General features: G+C 40.2%; 1 protein-coding gene across 5 annotated transcripts in view; it reads left to right on the top strand.

Annotated features, from left to right (window-relative positions):
* LOC123504992 (trichohyalin-like) overlaps positions 1-19,951 on the top strand; it is a 335,118-nt gene that overhangs the window by 176,162 nt on the left and 139,005 nt on the right. For all 5 annotated transcript variants that reach the window (XM_045255983.1, XM_045255984.1, XM_045255986.1 and 2 more), the window contains 3 exons: positions 223-388; positions 6,575-6,714; positions 10,871-11,060. In XM_045255983.1, the coding sequence (XP_045111918.1) occupies positions 223-388; positions 6,575-6,714; positions 10,871-11,060 (496 nt within the window). The remainder of the gene's footprint in view (positions 1-222; positions 389-6,574; positions 6,715-10,870; positions 11,061-19,951) is intronic.

Raw genomic sequence — 19,951 nt, forward strand, 5'->3', positions numbered from 1 at the left:
CTGAACCATTAAACTGTATATCCTTACAAAGTCACATAAAAGACACACTTAACAACACAGAAAATAATCCCCCTTTTCATGAGATCCAAGATAACAAGTCTAGTAAAAAAAAAGTCAACTAACAAGCTTCACAGTAACCAGATTCCGAGGCACAAACTTCCACGTAACAGGTTCTCAGGTAACAAGACTCCCTTTGAACGCTAATCAGGTGACTCCCGGCAGGTACAAGAGCCAGGTGCGAAGGGTTACTGACGACATGGAGGTGCTGACGGCAGAGTGTGATATCCTGAGGCGACGGGCTGCTGATTGTGGCACCGGAGAGGCGTCCTTGCGTGAACAGATGATGGCCATGGAGAGAGATCACGAAAAACAGCGGAGGGACTGGGAGGTGAGAGGGTTATGTCTGCTCTCTTATTTTCTAGACCATATGTCATTGTCTGAGATCTGTGTTCTGTAATACTCTGGCAACATTTCTGGTAACTTTCTCTGCTTTAAAAATGCTCTAGTTGAAGTTTTTATGGGTTTTTAAGTCTGTTTTTAAGGTTCTAATGACAGATTCCTACATCACTAACAGTTTCAGTGCTAGAGATCATTTTAAGCTTCATAAAATACACTGTTATTAAGCAAAACAGAGTAGATAGAGCTGCAATATTAATGATGGAATAGCTGAAGATGATTTTTAACGCTTTCATCATAGCAAATACAGTCTTGTAATGGTATCCGATATAAGAGTAAATTGTGATAGTACTGCTAGGGTTAAAAATACAAACAATCTTGAGAATCTGCTAATTATCTCGGTGGACTTTGGAAATAACTGTGGTGAGATAGCATTTCTGTCACGGGAAGCATCAAGACAAGGATATATTCCCAACTTATTACTTTTCCTTTCTCGAGTTTGGAAATGTTGGGTGATTTATTCCTGTCTCTTCCTCCTCTCACACTGAAACAACAAGGCAAGGACAGTATTTCACTTTATCTCCCCTATTTTGTGCTCGGGTATGGAAAATGTTTGGTGATCTGTTAGTTTCGTGTCTTTTGGTCATATATTTGTTTTGGTGAAACTTTGTAAGAGTGTTCCCATCTCAACAGCTGGAATGGATTAGTGTCGAGGCTGAAGAATTTTATTATTTTTTTTCCATATAACTTTGGTGCCAACTTTGATTAGAGTTTGATTCCACTCTCTTTTGATCTGTTGACGTTCCTGGTTTCTTTATTTCTTGCATTTATTTTTTTTCCTATTTTTTTTTTTCATGGATTACTCTTCGTTCTTAGTTTTATTCATCTTCTGCATTTCGTTTTCGTCTTCCTCCTTCCCCTCCTCTTCCTCCTTCTCCATTTTCTACTCATTCGCTTCAAGTTTGATGTTCTTCCCGATATCCACTTCATCCTCGTCTCCTTCCTTCTCTCTCTTTCTCCCTCTACTTACCATCGTCCTCCTCATCCAGCTCCGATTCTTTGCTGACCTGAAAAAACTCCTTCCCATCCCTCCACACACAAACAAAGAACAGTCACGTCCAAACCAATAAAACGTCCAGTAGACAGTCCCATAATCAAGAGAGAGAGAGAGAGAGAGAGAGAGAGAGAGAGAGAGAGAGAGAGAGAGAGAGAGAGAGAGAGAGAGAGAGAGAGTGAGAGTTTAGCCAGTCACACATCATCATTAATTCGGGCGATGAACCTACTCTCCAACACGTCACAAAATAAACACGGGGAAGAGGATCACTTAACAAGCCAATAATTAATGACGAGAGGAAGGTAATGGCCCTGCGCTTCTGATTATTATCCGCTGCACGGCTGGCGACCTGATATAGTGGTGAAAGAGAGAGAGAGTCAGAAAATATCACAATCATGCATGGTTTGGTCTTTAATCTGACTGCATGACCTGGCTGGTTGATGTGTGTGTGTGTGTGTGTGTGTGTGTGTGTGTGTGTGTGTGTGTGTGTGTGTGTGTGTGTGTGTGTGTGTGTGAACCTGGTCTCTTATTCGTCCTCACTTTTACCAATATCGTGCTTAAAAGTAGTTAAATTGTACATCTCTTTCTTTTAATGTGTGTAGAAATGAGATTTCATTGAGGCGCGATGTATGAGAGTGCTATACTGTACCACCTGTCGTGCCAATGAGCTTGATAATGGAAATAATTCGTAACATAAATAAATATTCTAGCGGCCTCTACCGAGCCATAAGAGGTTGGACAAACTTGTGGCCAAAGTTAGATCTTGTTATAGTAAGTTTGTTCTGGTGAGTTTCCGTATCTTTTTGGCCGAGTCGTGTTGACACCCAAACATTTTAACATTTCGTCATATTTTTTACAAGGTTAATATGAGAGTCACCTTTGCTACTGACAGTTACATGAATGACTGCGGATAGTAGATTATCTTTCCACTTCAACTTATAGAAGAAGAAGAAAAAAAGTAGTAATTGTAGATGACGGTAACGCACGAGCCTCCGGCAGGACGTGATGGAAAAAAAAAAAAAGATAAAACTATTACGTAAAAGTTCCGCCAATCCAGACAAGCCGGGACCAGACGGCAGGACTGAAACCACATTTTAAAGCAGCACTGGGTGAGCCTAACCATTTCACTAGAGAATAATGTTTTTTTTTATGATGTAAAATATCTCTTAAGCTTAATTCTGTAATGCAGATATTTTGTCGATAGTTTGTAGGTATAATAAACTACAAAATCCATCAATCTCTTTCTGTTTTCTCCTTATGGTCACTCCATTTTAAATCAAATATGCATGAATTTAACAGTATGGTACTAATTTCTCCGACATTTGCCACATTTTAGAAACGTATTTTCTGTTTTATATTCCTTCAAACAGCTATGTATAATTTTTCTTTGTTGGAGGGGCACCATCTAAAGGTAACATAATGATAATGAAAAAGAAATGCCCAGTGAGGTAACAGTTCTGAAATAGTTAAATGTTGTTGTAAAGAATTAATCGATAAATATCCTTATATCGTAGCCGGCAAAATACAAAAATAAGATCTTGCACTCTCTTTTCTGTGTGCTCATGCGAAAATTTTGTATAATGCTCTGAAAGTTAACAAGGAACGACCATAGCAGAGAGAGAGAGAGAGAGAGAGAGAGAGAGAGAGAGAGAGAGAGAGAGAGAGAGAGAGAGAGAGTGAGTGAGTGAGTGAGTGTGTGTGTGTAGATGAAAGTTGTAGCGTCATGGTGTGTAGCGGTGGTGTCTCACGTCCCTCACTGCGGCTTTGTATTGTGGGAAACGCGGCAGCTTGGCTAATGGAGGATTTCTTAGTCTTAACCCGATTAATTATACCTGTCAGGCGTACTAATGGCTACAGCGCCTTCACTACTATAAAGGTGAAACCAAAACAGGAAATGAAGATTATTCAACTGTTTCTCGTATAACTTTGAAACGTGTGATGGATTGTGAGGATGGGAAAGTGTTATTATACGGATACTCATAGAAAGGGAAACAACGAGGAACTATTCAACTGTTGTCTTTCATGTAACTTTGAAGATAGTGTTGGATTATAACGGGAGGAAAGTAAATGCTTTATTGCAAATTCTTAGAGCAGGAGCTACGTGGGATTATTCAATTATTGCCGGACAAAAATTATTCAACTGTTGTCTTTCATGTAACTTCTATTAGATTGACGAATTGTTAGTGAAGGAAAGTGTTGCATTTTGAACACTTATACACTACATCCGCAGAAGAATCCCGAGTACAAGCAAAATAGACTATTCCTCTTATTAACACGTGTGAGTGACAAAACAGACCTTTACTTTCCAGCGTTGCCTTAAACATACGAACCACAGAAAGTACTCCATGAATAAATAAACATCCCAATTCATCACATTCACACATACAACACACTACTACAAGGACTTGTGACAATGGAAATAATAATAAAACGAATAATGAATGAAACTACCTTATATTTGTTCTCTCTCACATGATTCAGAGAAAGAAAGAGGCACGTTTCCATTTCAGTATAGGAAAAGAAACTCTCACCTCTGTTCTATCATCCTCACTTACTTCCATTACTCTCGTTAGTTAGTTACTAGGACAGCAGTGTGTGAAACATATCAAAGTTAATTCCCTCTCACTTGACTCGGACAAAGAAAGAGGCACATTTCCACTTCAGTATAGAAAAATACTCTCTCACCTGTGTTCTATCATCCTCATTTACTTCCATTTACACTCATTAGTTATTCATTAGGACAGCAGTACGTGAAACATATCAAAGTTAATTCCCTCTCACATCTTCCCCTTCCTCTTTCTTCCTTCTTCTCTTCCTCCTCCTCTTCCTCTTCCTTTCATCAATTTTACACACATCAATCTACTCATTTCTACATTTCACTCCGGTCAGAAGCAAAAACATGACTCGTTATTTTCATCTATTTAAAAAAGACACATTTCCACTTTAGAATAGGAAAAGAAACCCTTACCTCTATTCTATCATCCTCCTTTACTTCCATTTACTCTCGTTAGTTATTTATAAGGACAGTAGTGTGTGCGGCGCTGCGGAGAATTAACTTTGATATGTAATGCAATACTCTGATACGACCCGCAGCACTAATAATTAAAGGCACGGTGGCTTTGATGTGAGTGGGACCATTCATTTCATTTGCTTCAGGTCTCTCTCTCTCTCTCTCTCTCTCTCTCTCTCTCTCTCTCTCTCTCTCTCTCTCTCTCTCTCTCTCTCTCTCTCTCTCTCTCTCTCTCTCTCTCTCTCTCTCTCTCTCTGTGTGTGTGTGTGTGTGTGTGTGTGTGTGTGTGTGTGTGTGTGTGTGTGTGTGTGTGTGTGTGTGTGTGTGATACATTTATGGATATAGATAAAGATAGATTGGTAGATAAGTAGATAGATAAAACAAATACATCGAGAGAGAGAGAGAGAGAGAGAGAGAGAGAGAGAGAGAGAGAGAGAGAGAGAGAGAGAGAGAGAGAGAGAGAGAGAGAGAGAGAGAGAGAGAGAGAGAGAGAGAGAGAGAGAGGTGCTTTTCATTAAGGTGCCTATCAGGATTTAAGTTTTTTTTTTCCTGCGATCATTACCCTCATCATTTTAATTAGCGGCTGCCAGATATTAGCAACACCCAGACACGCATCCAAAGCCCTGTGTGAGGAGAGCGACTCTTATCCATTGCCTTTTGAACAGCTCTCACGAACCATTGACCCGGAAGTAAAGGATGTGGAATAATCGACATATCGTTTCCATAATTTCAAAGTGTTTATCAATCCAGTGTCTCCCGTTCTATTTTTTTTTCTTTCCTTTCCTCTTTTCTGCATGTTATTCTATTTTGTTCGTATTTGCAGTCAGAGAGGTGTCGAGATATTTGTCCCGGAGTTTTGAGTAATTCTTTTGCTTCTTTTGTGGAGACTGCAATTCAAGTGGGCCTTTTTTTTTTCTAATATTCATTTTGTTTGCCCTTGGTAGTCCTCCCTCTTACATAAAAAAAAAAAAAAGAGGAATTACTCGTTTGGGTCAGTTGGTTTTCCTCTACTTATGTTTCTGTTCACTCTCTCTTTATCTACTTTTTTTGTCTTCTCTCCTCAAGATAAGAAAATACTAGTTTGACGTCATTCGTATTAGCTCCTCTTATCGTTTATCAATTTAGGTTCCTTTACATTCTCGCTTTCCTTCTCTCTTTTCCTATCTTTACGTTTCCAGTTTTCTCCATTTTCTGTTCTACCGCTCTTGTTCCCTCTCCCTCCCGACGTGCAACAGCTGGCCAGGGCTTTCATCTCTCTGAAGTGGAAGGAATCTGTGGTAATAGTGTTAACTTCGTTTTTCTTTGTGTAGGGCTCACACTTTTGTCTTTTTGGAGAGAGTGGCACTTACTTTCTTATTCCACCCCACGGCTTGTATCTTTGAAGCCATTCCTATTTTCTGTTTGATAGTTAAGAAAGTGAAATTCCTTGCTTAAAAAGTGTATATAAATCGTTCTCTTCACCGGCGTATAAAACTCCTAGACTCAATCCGCCATGCAAATCTTACCTCGTGCAAGAATGACAGACAATTCAATCAATTTAATCATTTAATCATTCTGTCACACGATTGAAAAAGTTTTTTGGTGTGGGCTGAAGAGAGAGAGAGAGAGAGAGAGAGAGAGAGAGAGAGAGAGAGAGAGAGAGAGAGAGAGAGAGAGAGAGAGAGAGAGAGAGAGAGAGAGAGAGAGAGAGAGAGAGAGAGAGAGAGAGAGAGAGAGAGAGAGTACTAGTCACCAACGTAACAACTTAAGAACATAAAATAAAGAAAGTTGGAAGAAACCAGCAGGGATACACGTGGCAGTCATTGTACAAAACCTTCCTATTTCCACCTATTATCTCCATTTATGATTTTGTCTAATCTACGTTTAAGACTGTAATGATTCATTTAACTAACAACCAGACTACAGAGTATATTCCATCCATCCACTACTCTTTTTGAGAACCAATTACTTCCTATCGTTTTTATAAATCCAATTTCTTTTCCTATTCGTCTTCCTATTCCCATTATTTCTTGTCCTATTCGTCTATTCGTAACACTGAACATGAGTACTTTGCTTACATCCCCCTTGCCATATCTCATATACCACTTGCAAACTTTTGTGCCTGATGTTTACAGATGCAGATGCAGATGAAAGTGCAGGATGAGCAGGAGGAAATCTTGGCATTTGGGAAGGAGAGACGAGACTTTGATGCGCGGATACGACAACTGCATGAGGAGCGGAGGGACGCGGACCAGCAGTGGGAGGAGAGGCTGAGGTGAGAGCATGAAGGGACGCAAAGGGATGGATACCAAATACTATACCAGATTTCTTGACGCTAATGAAGTCTTTGATAGTTAGCATCATTGGATTAAAAGTTTGATACTTGGCGTTTGATATGGAAAGGAATGTGTGGAGGGTGAGGACTGAGGAGTAAAAGTAGGTGGAGGTACAGTTGGAGGAGAAGGAAAGAAATATGAGAAAAACAAAAGCTATAGTTAGTGAAGAGAAAACGAATAAACATTAAGACAAGTTGTAGAAGTAAACCTATGAAGAATACTAAAAAGAATTGGAGGAAGGAAGGAGCGAGGAACAGGAGGAGAAGGAGAAAGAAAAACAAGAGGCAAAGGAGATACACAGAGGAAGCAAAAAAAAAAAAAAAAAGTCAGAGAGAAGCGATGAATTGGAGAATATGAGAAATGAGAGACGAATGAGGCTGACAGTTGTCTCGCTTCAGAAACATCAGGATGAAGACAATGGAGTGACAGGTGGAGGAAAAACTTAATCATTTTCAGAGGAAGGACTGGAAACATGACGATAATGGAAGGAAAAGAACGAAATTGGAGAAAAGTAAAATCAGGAAATGAGAAAAGATAGGATGACACACATGAAGGAATGAGGAAAAGAAAACATGAAAAGAGCAATAGATAGATGAGGTGAAAGGATAAGATGCAGTACATGGAAACATCAGAAAAGGAGAGAATAAAGTCTAAAGATTAGGAAAAAAAAAAGACAAACTAAGATCATGAATAAAAAAAATAGATATAATAAAGTGGAGAAAGTAGATGTGAAGAGAGAAGTGGAAAAAACTATAAATAATAAAAGTAAAGAGAAAAAAAAGGAAAAAAAAAACTGGAAGGAAAAAGAAGAAAGGAAAAAGAGGATAAAGTGGCGAAAACTTGAACTTGTAATTGAGCCACATTGAGAATGAAGCGACTCACTGTTTGAAGAAAGTGGACTGAAATTCACCACAAGTTCACACCAAGAAAAGAAACTATTTCCTACCACGATCATCTCAACAGGTTTTCGCCGCTTGGGTTCTCTTGGTTTTTGAAGAGAAAGTAAAAACAGATTGGAAGTTACACAGAACATTTAATTAAATCTTACAACTATATTACTAGTGTACACACACACACACACACACACACACACACACACACACACACACACACACACACACACACACACACACACACACACACACACACACACACACACACACACACACACACACACACACACTAGTGTAGCACTATTCACACACACACACACACACACACACACACACACACACACACACACACACACACACACACTCACTCACACTCACACTCACTCACACACTCTCTCTCTCACACACACACATGGCGCGGCGTTGGATGCTGTCCAGTCTCCTTCTGTGTGTGGCGGCACAGGACATCCAGGAGAGAGCTGCGTATTCAAGGTGGGGCCGCACCTGTGCCTTGTACAGCAGCTCTCTCTCTCTCTCTCTCTCTCTCTCTCTGTCAAACCTCAGCCCTCGATCCACCTCCACTCAAGTATCTTGACGTCATCTTGGAGTGGGAGAGCAGCAGCGCCAAAGACAACTTTCCTGCCATTGCTGCCATGGCGGCTGGGGACCTCTCTCTCTCTCTCTCTCTCTCTCTCTCTCTCTCTCTCTCTCTCTCTCAAACACTTTTCAGTCCCTCACCGGAACCACATACCTACTGACCAAAGAAGTCCTTTGAATTTAGACGTCAAACTTAAAAGGGCATAAAAAAACTTGACTGTAAGTGGATTGTAAAATTAATTCTCCGAGTGTACCAAGTGACCTGTGGCCCAAGCTTCCTGAGGCCTTTGTTGTGTCTCTTATGGTTCCTTGGCTCAAGAACCGTGTCACCTGAGAATCGTCCACCTCAGTGCGAAATTAATGTATTCTTAAGTACTGAAGCAATGCGTGGATAGCATGCATGGTGATTGAGAGACAGTGAGGAGAGGTAGAGGGAAGGGTATACAGCGTTTCCATGAGAACTATGGGAAAATTAATACGTAGAAGGGGAAAACGAATGAAAAGGATGGTATGGAAAAAAAAAGGGTAGTGAAAGGCATAGTTTTAATTTCCACTCGCAGCGAAGGTTTGGTTGTAACGGAGCCATAAAACATTGCACATGTCAAAAAGTCCATATATTTTTTTTTTAGTTTTTTCTAACAGCATTCTTTTCAGCTTTTCCTTGCCTATCAACAACATTTTTTTCATGCATTCATCTATACCGGAGGGGCAATTAAGCACGTCCAGCTAAAAGTAAAAAGGAGTGAAAGACAGACGGGCGGTGAAACACATCCCCCTGCTATGGTCTCTCGTTCACTCCGGAATACAAGAAGCGGAATGTCGGAGATGGAAACTCACTACTGCTGGCGAGATGATGTACGGGCCAGCAGGGGGAGAAACAAAGGAAGAGAGATGAGAGTAGGGAGGCTGAGACACATTAACCTCTTCTGTCCTGGGACGCATTTCTACCATGAGTTTTGGGTATGATTGGACGATTTTACTGACATTAGGGTGGGTTTGTTTAGGCCAGAAGAATAATGACCAAAGTCTTCACTATTTTAATCCCCACATAAGTTTCTGAAGCTATCTGAAATCACCAAATAGTAAGCGGAATGTATATGAAAACGTGTCATGGTACTGAAGAGGCTAATACCACACCTCGCTTCCTCGCTCCCTCTCTTTCTCTTCCCTGCTTCATAGTAACCCCCAGTCCCACCTCCACACTGTGCCTCCACCTACGATAAACACAGCGCTACTCCCTTCTTTATAAACATAATTAGATGTACACCTCAACTTTTGTTTTTCTTACATGGTGCCATTTTCTGAGTGGGTGAGGAAGAGCCTACTTCTGTATTATTCTGTCTCTCCCACTAATAGCATAGAATAGTGGCTTAAAGAGCTTTATAATAATCTTAAGGTTTGTTGATGTTTTGGTTTCCTATATGTTATTGTGCATTTTTCCCTTTTTCGTTTCTCATTCTTTCTTTTACTTTGGTCGAGTTTATCTTCTTCCATTTCTCTCTCTCTCTCTCTCTCTCTCTCTCTGTTATATTACCTTATTCTTTTCATTTGTCCCGTCTTTCCATTCTCTTTTTTTTACATTCTTACATTTTTTACATCTTCCTCTCGTTTCTCTGCCTCTATCGTATCTGCAGCTCCGTCTCCCCGCCCTCTTCCTGCTCTTACTCTAGTTCAGCCAAAGCATTCATTCCCTTCCATTTCCATTTCGTCTTCCCCCTCTTCCTTCCTGCATCCTTCTATTTACCTCTCTTTTTCTCCCTCCGTCGATCCTTCTCTCCCTCCCTTGCCTGTCGGATTGGCAGTATCGTAACAAAGCTGACAAATAACGTAAAACTTGACTATTTTTCCCCCTCTGAGTTGTCTGGTGCATTGCATGACTTGATGGAAAGATTAAAAAAAGTAGCATCCAATTAAATAGATATTTGATTCCCCAGGATTCAGTCGTTCCCTTTACTGGGCACCGAAATATGTTTCTCATTTGTTTTTTTTTTCTGGTCTGGAATTTTTTTTATTACAGATGGATTTCTTTTCCTTTTTATGTGTGTGTGTGTGTGTGTGTGTGTGTGTGTGTGTGTGTGTGTGTGTGTGTGTGTGTGTGTGTGTGTGTGTGTGTGTGTGTGTGTGTGTGTGTGTGAGAGAGAGAGAGAGAGAGAGAGAGAGAGAGAGAGAGAGAGAGAGAGAGAGAGAGAGAGAGAGAGAGAGAGAGAGAGAGACAGAATGTATGTGTGTGTGTGTGGCTCCTCAATCTCTTTCCAGGCAAAATTTTCTCCAATTTTTCTGCACTTTGTTTTCTTTACGATATCCAAGTCCTCTTCTTTTCCTCCTCTTCCTCCACCTCCACCACCTCCTCCTTCTCCTCCACTTTTTCTTTCTCTTCTGTTTTTCTTTTCCTTCGTCAGCCACATCCATCTCCATCACATTTTCTTTCAAATACACCATTCACCGCGACTCGCATCTTCCCTTTGTGGTTTTCGCTTTTTCGCATTCTTCTTACTCACACATCTCAACCTCTTCCTTATCTTTACTTACTCTTCTTTGTAGCCTTCATGTTCCCGGTAATATCCATCAGCTTCATTCACCGTCTTGTCTTCGCTTTTCTTAACAGGGAAAAGAGTCGGGAGTACGAAAGGAAGTTGCGTGAAGCCATCGACAAACGGGACGCAATGCAGCAGCGAATCGACGAGAAGGAGGAAAGCTTCGAGGCTCGTCTGAGGTCCAAGGTGGATGAGTGGAAGGCTGAGTGGGACGAGGTGGAGGAGGGACTGAGGAGTGAGATACGCAAGCTGAAGAATGAGGTGAGTAATATAATATTAGAGAAGAAGGAGGAGGAAAAAGATGAGTAAGGGGAAAGGGAATATAATGAAAAAGACATACAGTAGCAGATCTCTTAACAAGACCTTTCTGGAGGAGCTAAACGAATTATATCTTCCTAATTTACATGCAAGTTAAGGAAGCGAGGCAAAGACAAAGGTTAGCATGGAACATTTTACAGGAAAAGTGTTGAAACATGTACGTGAATATTCGTTATGTGGATGTGACAGATTGTTCTTATCTTTTATTGTTCACTGTTCAGGCACCGCACTGTTGAAAATTACTTACTTAATGTGTGTTTATTTTTGCGGTTGTCATTAAATTACTCTTGCGTTCACGTGATTTCACACCTTGCCATCACTACAATGTTGATGAATAAGTTAATTCTTTTTTTTTTAGTTGATTCTTTACCAAGTATAGTAATGAATGGAATAATCAACAAAGGTAAAGCAATTTTGATTCACGGATGTTTGAAGAAGAAATTTGTTTGCAGTGGTAATATAAAAAAAAAATGTTATTGCCTATAAACACACACACACACACACACACACACACACACACACACACACACACACACACACACACACACACACCGCGTAATGTAGTGGTTAGCACGTTTGACTCACAACCGAGAGAACCGGGTTCGAGTCCCGGGGCGACGAGGCAAATGGGCAAGCCTCTTAATGTGTAGCCCCTGTTCACCTAGCAGTAAATAGGTACGGGATGTAACTCGAGGGGTTGTGGCCTCGCTTTCCCGGTGTGTGGACCGAAGATCGGTCTATGAGCTCTGAGCTCGCTCCGTAATGGGAAGACTGGCTGGGTGACCAGGAGGCGACCGAGGAGGTGAATTACACACACACACACACACACACACACACACACACACACACACACACACACACACACACACACACACACACACACACACACACACACACAGGCACTGAAATGAACGTAAGATATCGTATAAGTGTATCGTACATATATCAAAAACATGACGGGCAAAGATGACAGAGATACTACACGACTGAGGAAGCTTGGAGAGACTTTAACAAAACATCTTTGAATGACAAACATCTGGTAACAAAGGCGAGGCTCAGTACTCAGTGTTCCAGTACTTTTGTTGTATTTAGAACTCAGTAGACTGTAGACAAATGCAATTGAAGAAAATATGAGAAATGCTCTATATATTTTTCATTTTAGAACGTTTACCAAAAAATTTAAATCCATTATCAATTTTGGAGCATGATTAATCAGATATAAAATATTGACATTAAAAGAAGTAAAAGACGTCATGAAGGTGAAGTAGAAGGGGAAAGAGAAAGAGGACATAAAATTGTAAGAAAAGTGTAACCCAAGATGAAAGAGCATATCGATGATGATGGAGGATAAGGACAAAAGGGGAAGAAAGTTTGATAGAAGCAAAGATGAAAAGCAAACATAAATGATAAATGAATTAATTGTAAACAAAGGAGACTGCTAATACACACTCACGACAAGGAACAAGAGAGAGAGAGAGAGAGAGAGAGAGAGAGAGAGAGAGAGAGAGAGAGAGAGAGAGAGAGAGAGAGAGAGAGAGAGAGAGAGAGAGAGAGAGAGAGAGAGAGAGAGAGAGAGAGAGCAAACAAAATTAACGATTATGGAAGCGAATAACTATGATGATTATTGTATGTACATTATTCTTTCTTCTTGTTCTTGTTCTTGTTCTTGTTCACGTTCATGTTCATGTTCTTGTTATTCCTTCGTCATCTCTTCTACTTTTCCTCCTCCTCCTCCTCCTCCTCCTTCTCCTCCTCCTCCTCCTCCTCCTCCTCCTCCTCCTCCTCCTCCTCCTCCCACTACTACCACTATTACTACTACTATTACAACAACAACAACAACAACAACAACAACAACAACAACAACAACAACAACAACTACTACTACTACTACTACTACTACTACTACTACTACTACTACTACTACTACTACTACTACTACTACTTCCATCACCACCACTACCTCTGCTACCACCACACTTATTACTCCCACCACAGAGAGGCAGCTTAAGATCTCGTTAAGTTTAAGCCTGGCGGTTTTCGTGGTTACGTTTAAGAGAGGTGAGAGTAACTTTGTATGACGAGTGACGGGAAGAATGGGGAGGGCCTGCCTATACATCATTATGGATTACGCCAAGACTAGAGAAGGGAGGAGGAAGGAAAGCGAAGGAAAAATATGGAAGTAAGGAAGGAAGGGATGAGACAAGGAAGGATGGAAGATGGATATGCACTGTAATATACTAATGACACACACACACACACACACACACACACACACACACACACACACACACACACACACACACACACACACACACACACACACACACAGAGAGAGAGAGAGAGAGAGAGAGAGAGAGAGAGAGAGAGAGAGAGAGAGAGAGAGAGAGAGAGAGAGAGAGAGAGAGAGAGAGAGAGACCATTATCTATTTTTCTCCTTAAATATTCTCTCTCTCTCTCTCTCTCTCTCTCTCTCTCTCTCTCTCTCTCTCTGTGTGTGTGTGTGTGTGTGTGTGTGTGTGTGTGTGTGCTCATCATTGTGCAGAAACAGTAGAGAAAGAGAGCGGGTGGTAAAAGAATAGGAGGAGTCGGTGAGAGCTCAGGTGATGGAAAACAAAACTTTATCATGCAAGGAGGAGAAAAGAAAAGCACCGCACTTGTTGTTTACCTGAGAGAGAAAGAAAAGACGGATAAGTGAGGTGGCTGAAAAACAAAATGGAAAAAAGGATGAAATAGAACATATAAAAAGAAATAGGGAGTCAGCGATTAAATAAAAAAAAACTAATAACAATAAACGGAAAGAGAGAAAACTGGGATTTGTAAAGGGAAAGAAAAAATATGAAATGAAATCGTAACGGAACGGTAAAGAAAATCTACGGAAACGAATGGAAAGAAAATAAAATGTTGAAAAGAGCAAGATATAAAAGGAAGATTTAATAAGGAATAAAAAATGACTGGCAGTTTGTCACGTCACACAAATACAAGCTGATTATTTTGCCACGTTTTTAAATATCAGAATCCGGCAAATCTTTTTAAGTGTTCTAATGTCTGCTTAAATTCATAATGCATTTTCTGAGTTTAATAGTTGCTCTTCTGAAATAGCGAGTTACTCATTGATCTTAGTAAAGTAAATGTTAAAGAACGTCCTAGTTGTGAATTATTATGAGTGTTTCGATTTAACCCATTTAATACTGGGACGTATTTTTACCTTGAGATTTGTGTACGATTAGACCATTTTATTGACATTAGGAAGAGTCATTGGAGGTCAAGAGGATTAACGGTCCATTGTTCACTATTCGAATCTCCCAAATAGTACGCAGAACAAATATGGAAATGCGCCATGGTACTCAAAGGGTTGATAAGACTCCAGAAGGTTATCCAGACTAGAAGGGTTAAGCAAAACTCGTGATCCTTTTATCCATCGACTATGAACTAAAATTCACGCCTCCTTGTGTAATGAAATATCTTTGTTTACTTTTATGGCAAAGACCGTAAATAGAATTGATTTTGTAAGCATTCTATTTTTTTTTTTACATATATACTAGAACAACAATCCAGCGGTTTTTTTCCTCGTTTTGTTTGCCTAGAAAGATACCACACATTTTTTGGGGAAGAGCAGCCGTGCATGTAAAAGTTATTCTTTCTCCCCGTTATTTTACCTCGTATGGGTTGTTGGTAAGAAACACATGACGGACGAGAAACATTTATCATTCTCTCTCTCTCTCTCTCTCTCTCTCTCTCTCTCTCTCTCTCTCTCTCTCTCTCTCTCTCTCTCTCTCTCTCTCTCTCTCTCTCTCTCTCTCTCTCTCTCTCTCTCTCTCTCTCTCTCTCTCTCTCTCTCACCTCTTCCATATTTACCTCCACAGCACTTCTACCTTTTTTCCTATTTTGTTTTTTTCCAAAACATACCAATACTTTTTCCTCGCTTTCACTGAACGTTTCTATTTCACCTCTCCTCCTTGCCCGTCCCGATCCTCAGAGTTGTGCTCATACAAGGAAAAAAAACATATTGGTTTGCTGTTTTTAGCTCATAATTCAATTGTTTTTAATGTTGAGTAGATGGTTACTATTGAAATTTGTGAGATAAATAAAAAATTGACGAATTGCCACGGTGTAATGGCTCCTATTCTCAAACGCCTCTGTGCTTCACTTCTACTATTTCAACAGGCTTTTTGTTGAATTTATACGAGTTTTTAAGGTGTTTTTATGGTTCTAGAGGCAAAGTGACAAGATTTCTATATTATAAACTTGGGAAACACTCTTATAAATCCTGCTAATCATCTCTGTGGCCTTAAAAAAATAGTCGTGGTGAGAGAGCACTCGATTTTCACTCACGTATTCATTACTTCAAACGGAGTCATCGCGAAACATGAGTCGGGGCTTCTTTCCAATTCACGTGAAGCCTCCATAGTGAACCACAAAACTGTTCCCTCCCAACCATGAAGTGCCCCATTACCCTTACCAGAACCTCCAAACTTCTGGTAATTCCTGAAGTTTGTGGACAACGAGAGAAAAAAATATCGTCATTTCTGGAACAGGTGGAGGCCTTAGTATCCTGTTTTAATTAAGCCTATACTGCAACACTTAACGACATTATTGGCAAGGATTCTGAATTTTTGCTTCGCTGAGTTTCATTTAAGGTTTCTCTATAATATAACCTAGCTCATTTTTCTGTGTCTCTAAGCAGAAAATTCCTGTCAATGCCTTCCAGCTGTGGACGAGAGATTTTTCAACAGTTCGATGATGCTTTAACAAGGGCACGAATGCGTAACAATAAGCGCCTTTACTCAGCCACCGTACGGCGACAACGAGGCCATCTGACGGTTAAAGCACAGAAGCGGGGTCACTGATGCCTTATAGTTTTCGAACGTAACCTATTTTGAGAGAGAGAGAGAGAGAGAGAGAGAGAGAGAGAGAGAGAGAGAGAGAGAGAGAGAGAGAGAGAGAGAGAGAGAGAGAGAGAGAGAGACTATGACTGTATTTTAGAAGTAGAAATACCAAGTTCATTTTCCCATTTCTGTTCCCGTAACTCTTAGCGGCTCAATAGTACAACAGTTTTCCAGCACCAATATTTTCCTGCTTGCGACCGTAACGGGAAGAAAGTCTGCCGGGTAATTGTTCGCTTCAGTAATTCCATTTAACGATATTGCCATTTTTTTTATAACAGGAAATTCCGAATCATAATCCCCATAACATTTTACTATGCTTTTTATTTTGTTTGTTTTTGTATTTTTTCATTATTTTCATTTTGCCTCCTTTGTTGAAATTTGTATATACTCAGTCTCACTATATATATATATATATATATATATATATATATATATATATATATATATATATATATATATATATATATATATATATATATGTGTGTGTGTGTGTGTATGTGTGTGTGTGTGTGTGTGTGTGTGTGTGTGTGTGTGTGTGTGTGTGTGTGTGTGTGTGTGTGTGTGTGTGTGTGTGTGTGTGTGTGTGTGTGTGTGTGTGTGTGTCGTCGAGTCCTGACATTGATTGGAAAAGCTCACTTACATTGTGCACACTCTTCATCACGGAGAGCACCAGGTTATATATTTCAGCCCCTGTTTGACTTGCATTCCGTCTGTCCACACCGCCGCTCGGGTTCCTTTGTATATCATCGTTTGAACGGAAAGATAAGGTAAAAAAGAATGAACGAGTAAAAATAGCCATCGCTAGAAATGAAAAAAGAAAATGGAAAAGGATGAAAATAACATCAATTTAACTGATCTACAGAAAATAACCCCACGACATACTAGTGATTCTAAATATACCATTCTTTATTAGCTAAAATCTGGGATATAATTCACAATAACATTTTTTCCCACTTTCCATTTCGGAGTGGTCTTATTATGATGACCTTTCTGTATGCAATATAGTAAAAATTTCCGCCACCTCCGCTGCCTATGGAAAGCCACATTCCTGGCACCGCGTCGCGCCTTGACTGGGGAAGGATTGAAGTAATAACCAAACTTAGCAGGACTAAGCTTCCTCAAGACGGATTTGTCTCGTTTACGACAGTGACCGTTTTCCTCCGCATTCATTAGGTTCTTGTTGCCAAAGTTTAATTGTTTTTGTAACTTTTGTGTTGTAAGGAGGTTTCCGCCTTGTTTTATGGTCCCTAATCCTTTCTTTACTCCTCTTCCCCTGCCAACCGCTCCTATATTTATCTTTTACTATAGAACCTCGTGTACCTGCCAATCTACCTCCTGTACCAAACAGTATCTCTCTCCCATCTTTACTGCTTCAAATTTATTTCTTCTCCTTTACTTTTCTTTCCCTTTTCTTTCGCATCCTCATAAGAACATAAGCATAAGAATAAGTAAATAAGGAAAGCTGCAAGAAGTCCCTCTATGAAACAGCTACGTACTTTCATCTGTTATCCCTGCTGTTAATACATTTTCCTTAGAATTTTTCTCACATTCTTTTATTCCAAACCATTTTACTCTTACTTTCTTTCACTCTCATCCCGATAGATTCCCTCCCTAGCACTCTAGACTCTATACTTTCCTGTCCCTTCCTTCTTTATTTGAGATTCACCGTACTCCCTCTGTCCCTTTCCACCGACCCCTCTTTCCTTCTCTATATACCATATGCTCCTTATCATATCCCCTTATTTTGCCTATCTCCCTTCACCTTACTCTTCCTATTTTCTCATTTACATGTGCTTCACCCCTAACCTTCTTCTTTCATGCCCACAGTGGAATTGGGAATTGGATAAAGACTAACTTGCCCTGGGCCGAGTAATTTCCATATAGAGCGAAGGCTGAAGTCGAGCGCTACTTTTTCGGCGAGACTCGAGGCAGGGGTTAGCTGTATTCAAAATGCTCATATGCATATAATGGCAGGCAACATCCATGGATCAGAGGGAGCGAGGAAGATCTTGTATTAAAGACATGCACTGATAAAAAGAATACATGTGTGTTGTCAATCTCAGCTTTGTAGTTGTAATGTTTGGTTGATTTGAATACTTGCGGTCACTCTCACGGTTTTGGCATATTTCATGTAAGAGGGAAATGTATTGCGTTTATTTAGAGTTAGGGAAGAACGTTGATCGTACAGCCTTTATGTGTGTAAGAAGTCTTGTCTTTACATTTCTAAGCTTGTTTCTTATTTATCTTTACGTTGTATTTTTTTTTTTTTAATATAAGGGATTTACGAGAGCACTGACGGTTGATACCCTGTAGGCTGTAGTGGCCTTGGTGTGTCTGTATCATTATATTTCTTCTTAACTCATGTTCCATCCCTGTCTCAGCCAGTGTTAGCTTTCAGCCACTTGGCGACATAAGAAAACACAACCTTAGGAATATTCTCGCTAGCATCACTACCTCGTCTTAGCACCAAATTTCTGTCTTATCACTGTATCTTCTTCGCTAGACATATATCTTCAACAGTTACGTAATGAACATCAAATTTGTGAAAGTATGTAAAGATCTTTCACCTTCTGATTCATCACTTGCGTCATTGATATCCATAAATGAAGTAATTTCAAGAGATTAAGATAATCAAGCCCGAAAATTCTTTAAACGCTTTAAACAAAGGCATTAATGATGTTTGCAAACACAATAATTTTTTTTCTTAGTTGTTAAGATAACCTGGCACTGCGTTTCTGTAGGAATGTAAGTCTTTCGAAGGAGAAAAAGGAAATAGCAGACTGTTGCACAATTTACTTCTTAATGGGAATAGTGATAGTGGTAAAGAAATTTTCCTTTTTCTTTTTCTTTTGGCATAGCTACAATGGAGCACAAATTACGCCTCACAATGCCTAACTCATATTTCGTAAAAGACGTCAAAAGTGCATCAAATTCTGATCTGGTCTTAGTTTTCTTCCTTTCTTCCTTTTCGGTTTTCGGTCTTGGGCTCTTCGTGCCAAAAAAGGAATAAGAAAACTTATTTCCATGCCTTTTATCAGTGTCCAATCCGTCTAGCGCGTCACTTGGCACAAAGAGCAGACTACATTATTATTTTCACTTTTCATTTTTTTCTTTTCACTTTTAGGTATCGAGCCTCATCCGTCTCGCTTTTAGTTTGTACACGCGAGATCACGAGTAATGGTTAAGAATGACGGCCCAGTATTTCCTTATCCTCGGTGCTGTATTTCTGGGGATTCATTCCTGTCTGGCCCCACACGGACCTGCGCTGCTTCAAATTCTCCTTTCCGGGATGTGCATATATTTCACCTGAAAGCGTCCTGGTGCGTGGGAGCAACGCGATGCCGTAGGCGAAACGACTGTCGCTTTGGCTGCAATTTTCTGTTTATTAAGCAGGAGGTACAGTACATCCGTCTGGGCGATGCACCTAAGGGATGAGGCAAAGGCGGAAATCTCGTCCTGGTATGAAGCAATTCCATTACGAGGATGAGTGAAGGCAGAGGAAAGGGTAAAGTGGATAGATGGCAACAAAGATGTGTGCGTTATATGAGTGACAGCGACTAGGACAACACATTGCCCAGGAAGTAGGTAAAAACAACACACCAAGAAAAGAAAATTAAAGTTACAATGAATCAAGTCGATGCGATACAGAGCTACATCGCGTTACTATATAAAATAATTGGTTGGATTATTTAATCTAGTGAACCTCAACAAATGGTCATATGGCGCCGGAGGTAGAGTGGAAGGGATTAAGCTTTAATCGAACACTCGTCCATTAGCCGCGGTACCGGAGCACCGCCATCAGTCCTCGCCTCTGGGATGGCCGCCTCCTGCCTGCTCTCCCTCTTTCAGGCCTGGGACCAAAGCCTCGACCTCCCCGACGCTGCACTCTGAGACTCGTGAATCACTTGTGTCGCTACAGACAACATTTATTGTTTTCTTCGGTGATTT

The sequence above is a fragment of the Portunus trituberculatus genome, chromosome 17, assembly GCF_017591435.1.
Source record: "Portunus trituberculatus isolate SZX2019 chromosome 17, ASM1759143v1, whole genome shotgun sequence".
Classification (NCBI taxonomy): domain Eukaryota; kingdom Metazoa; phylum Arthropoda; class Malacostraca; order Decapoda; family Portunidae; genus Portunus; species Portunus trituberculatus.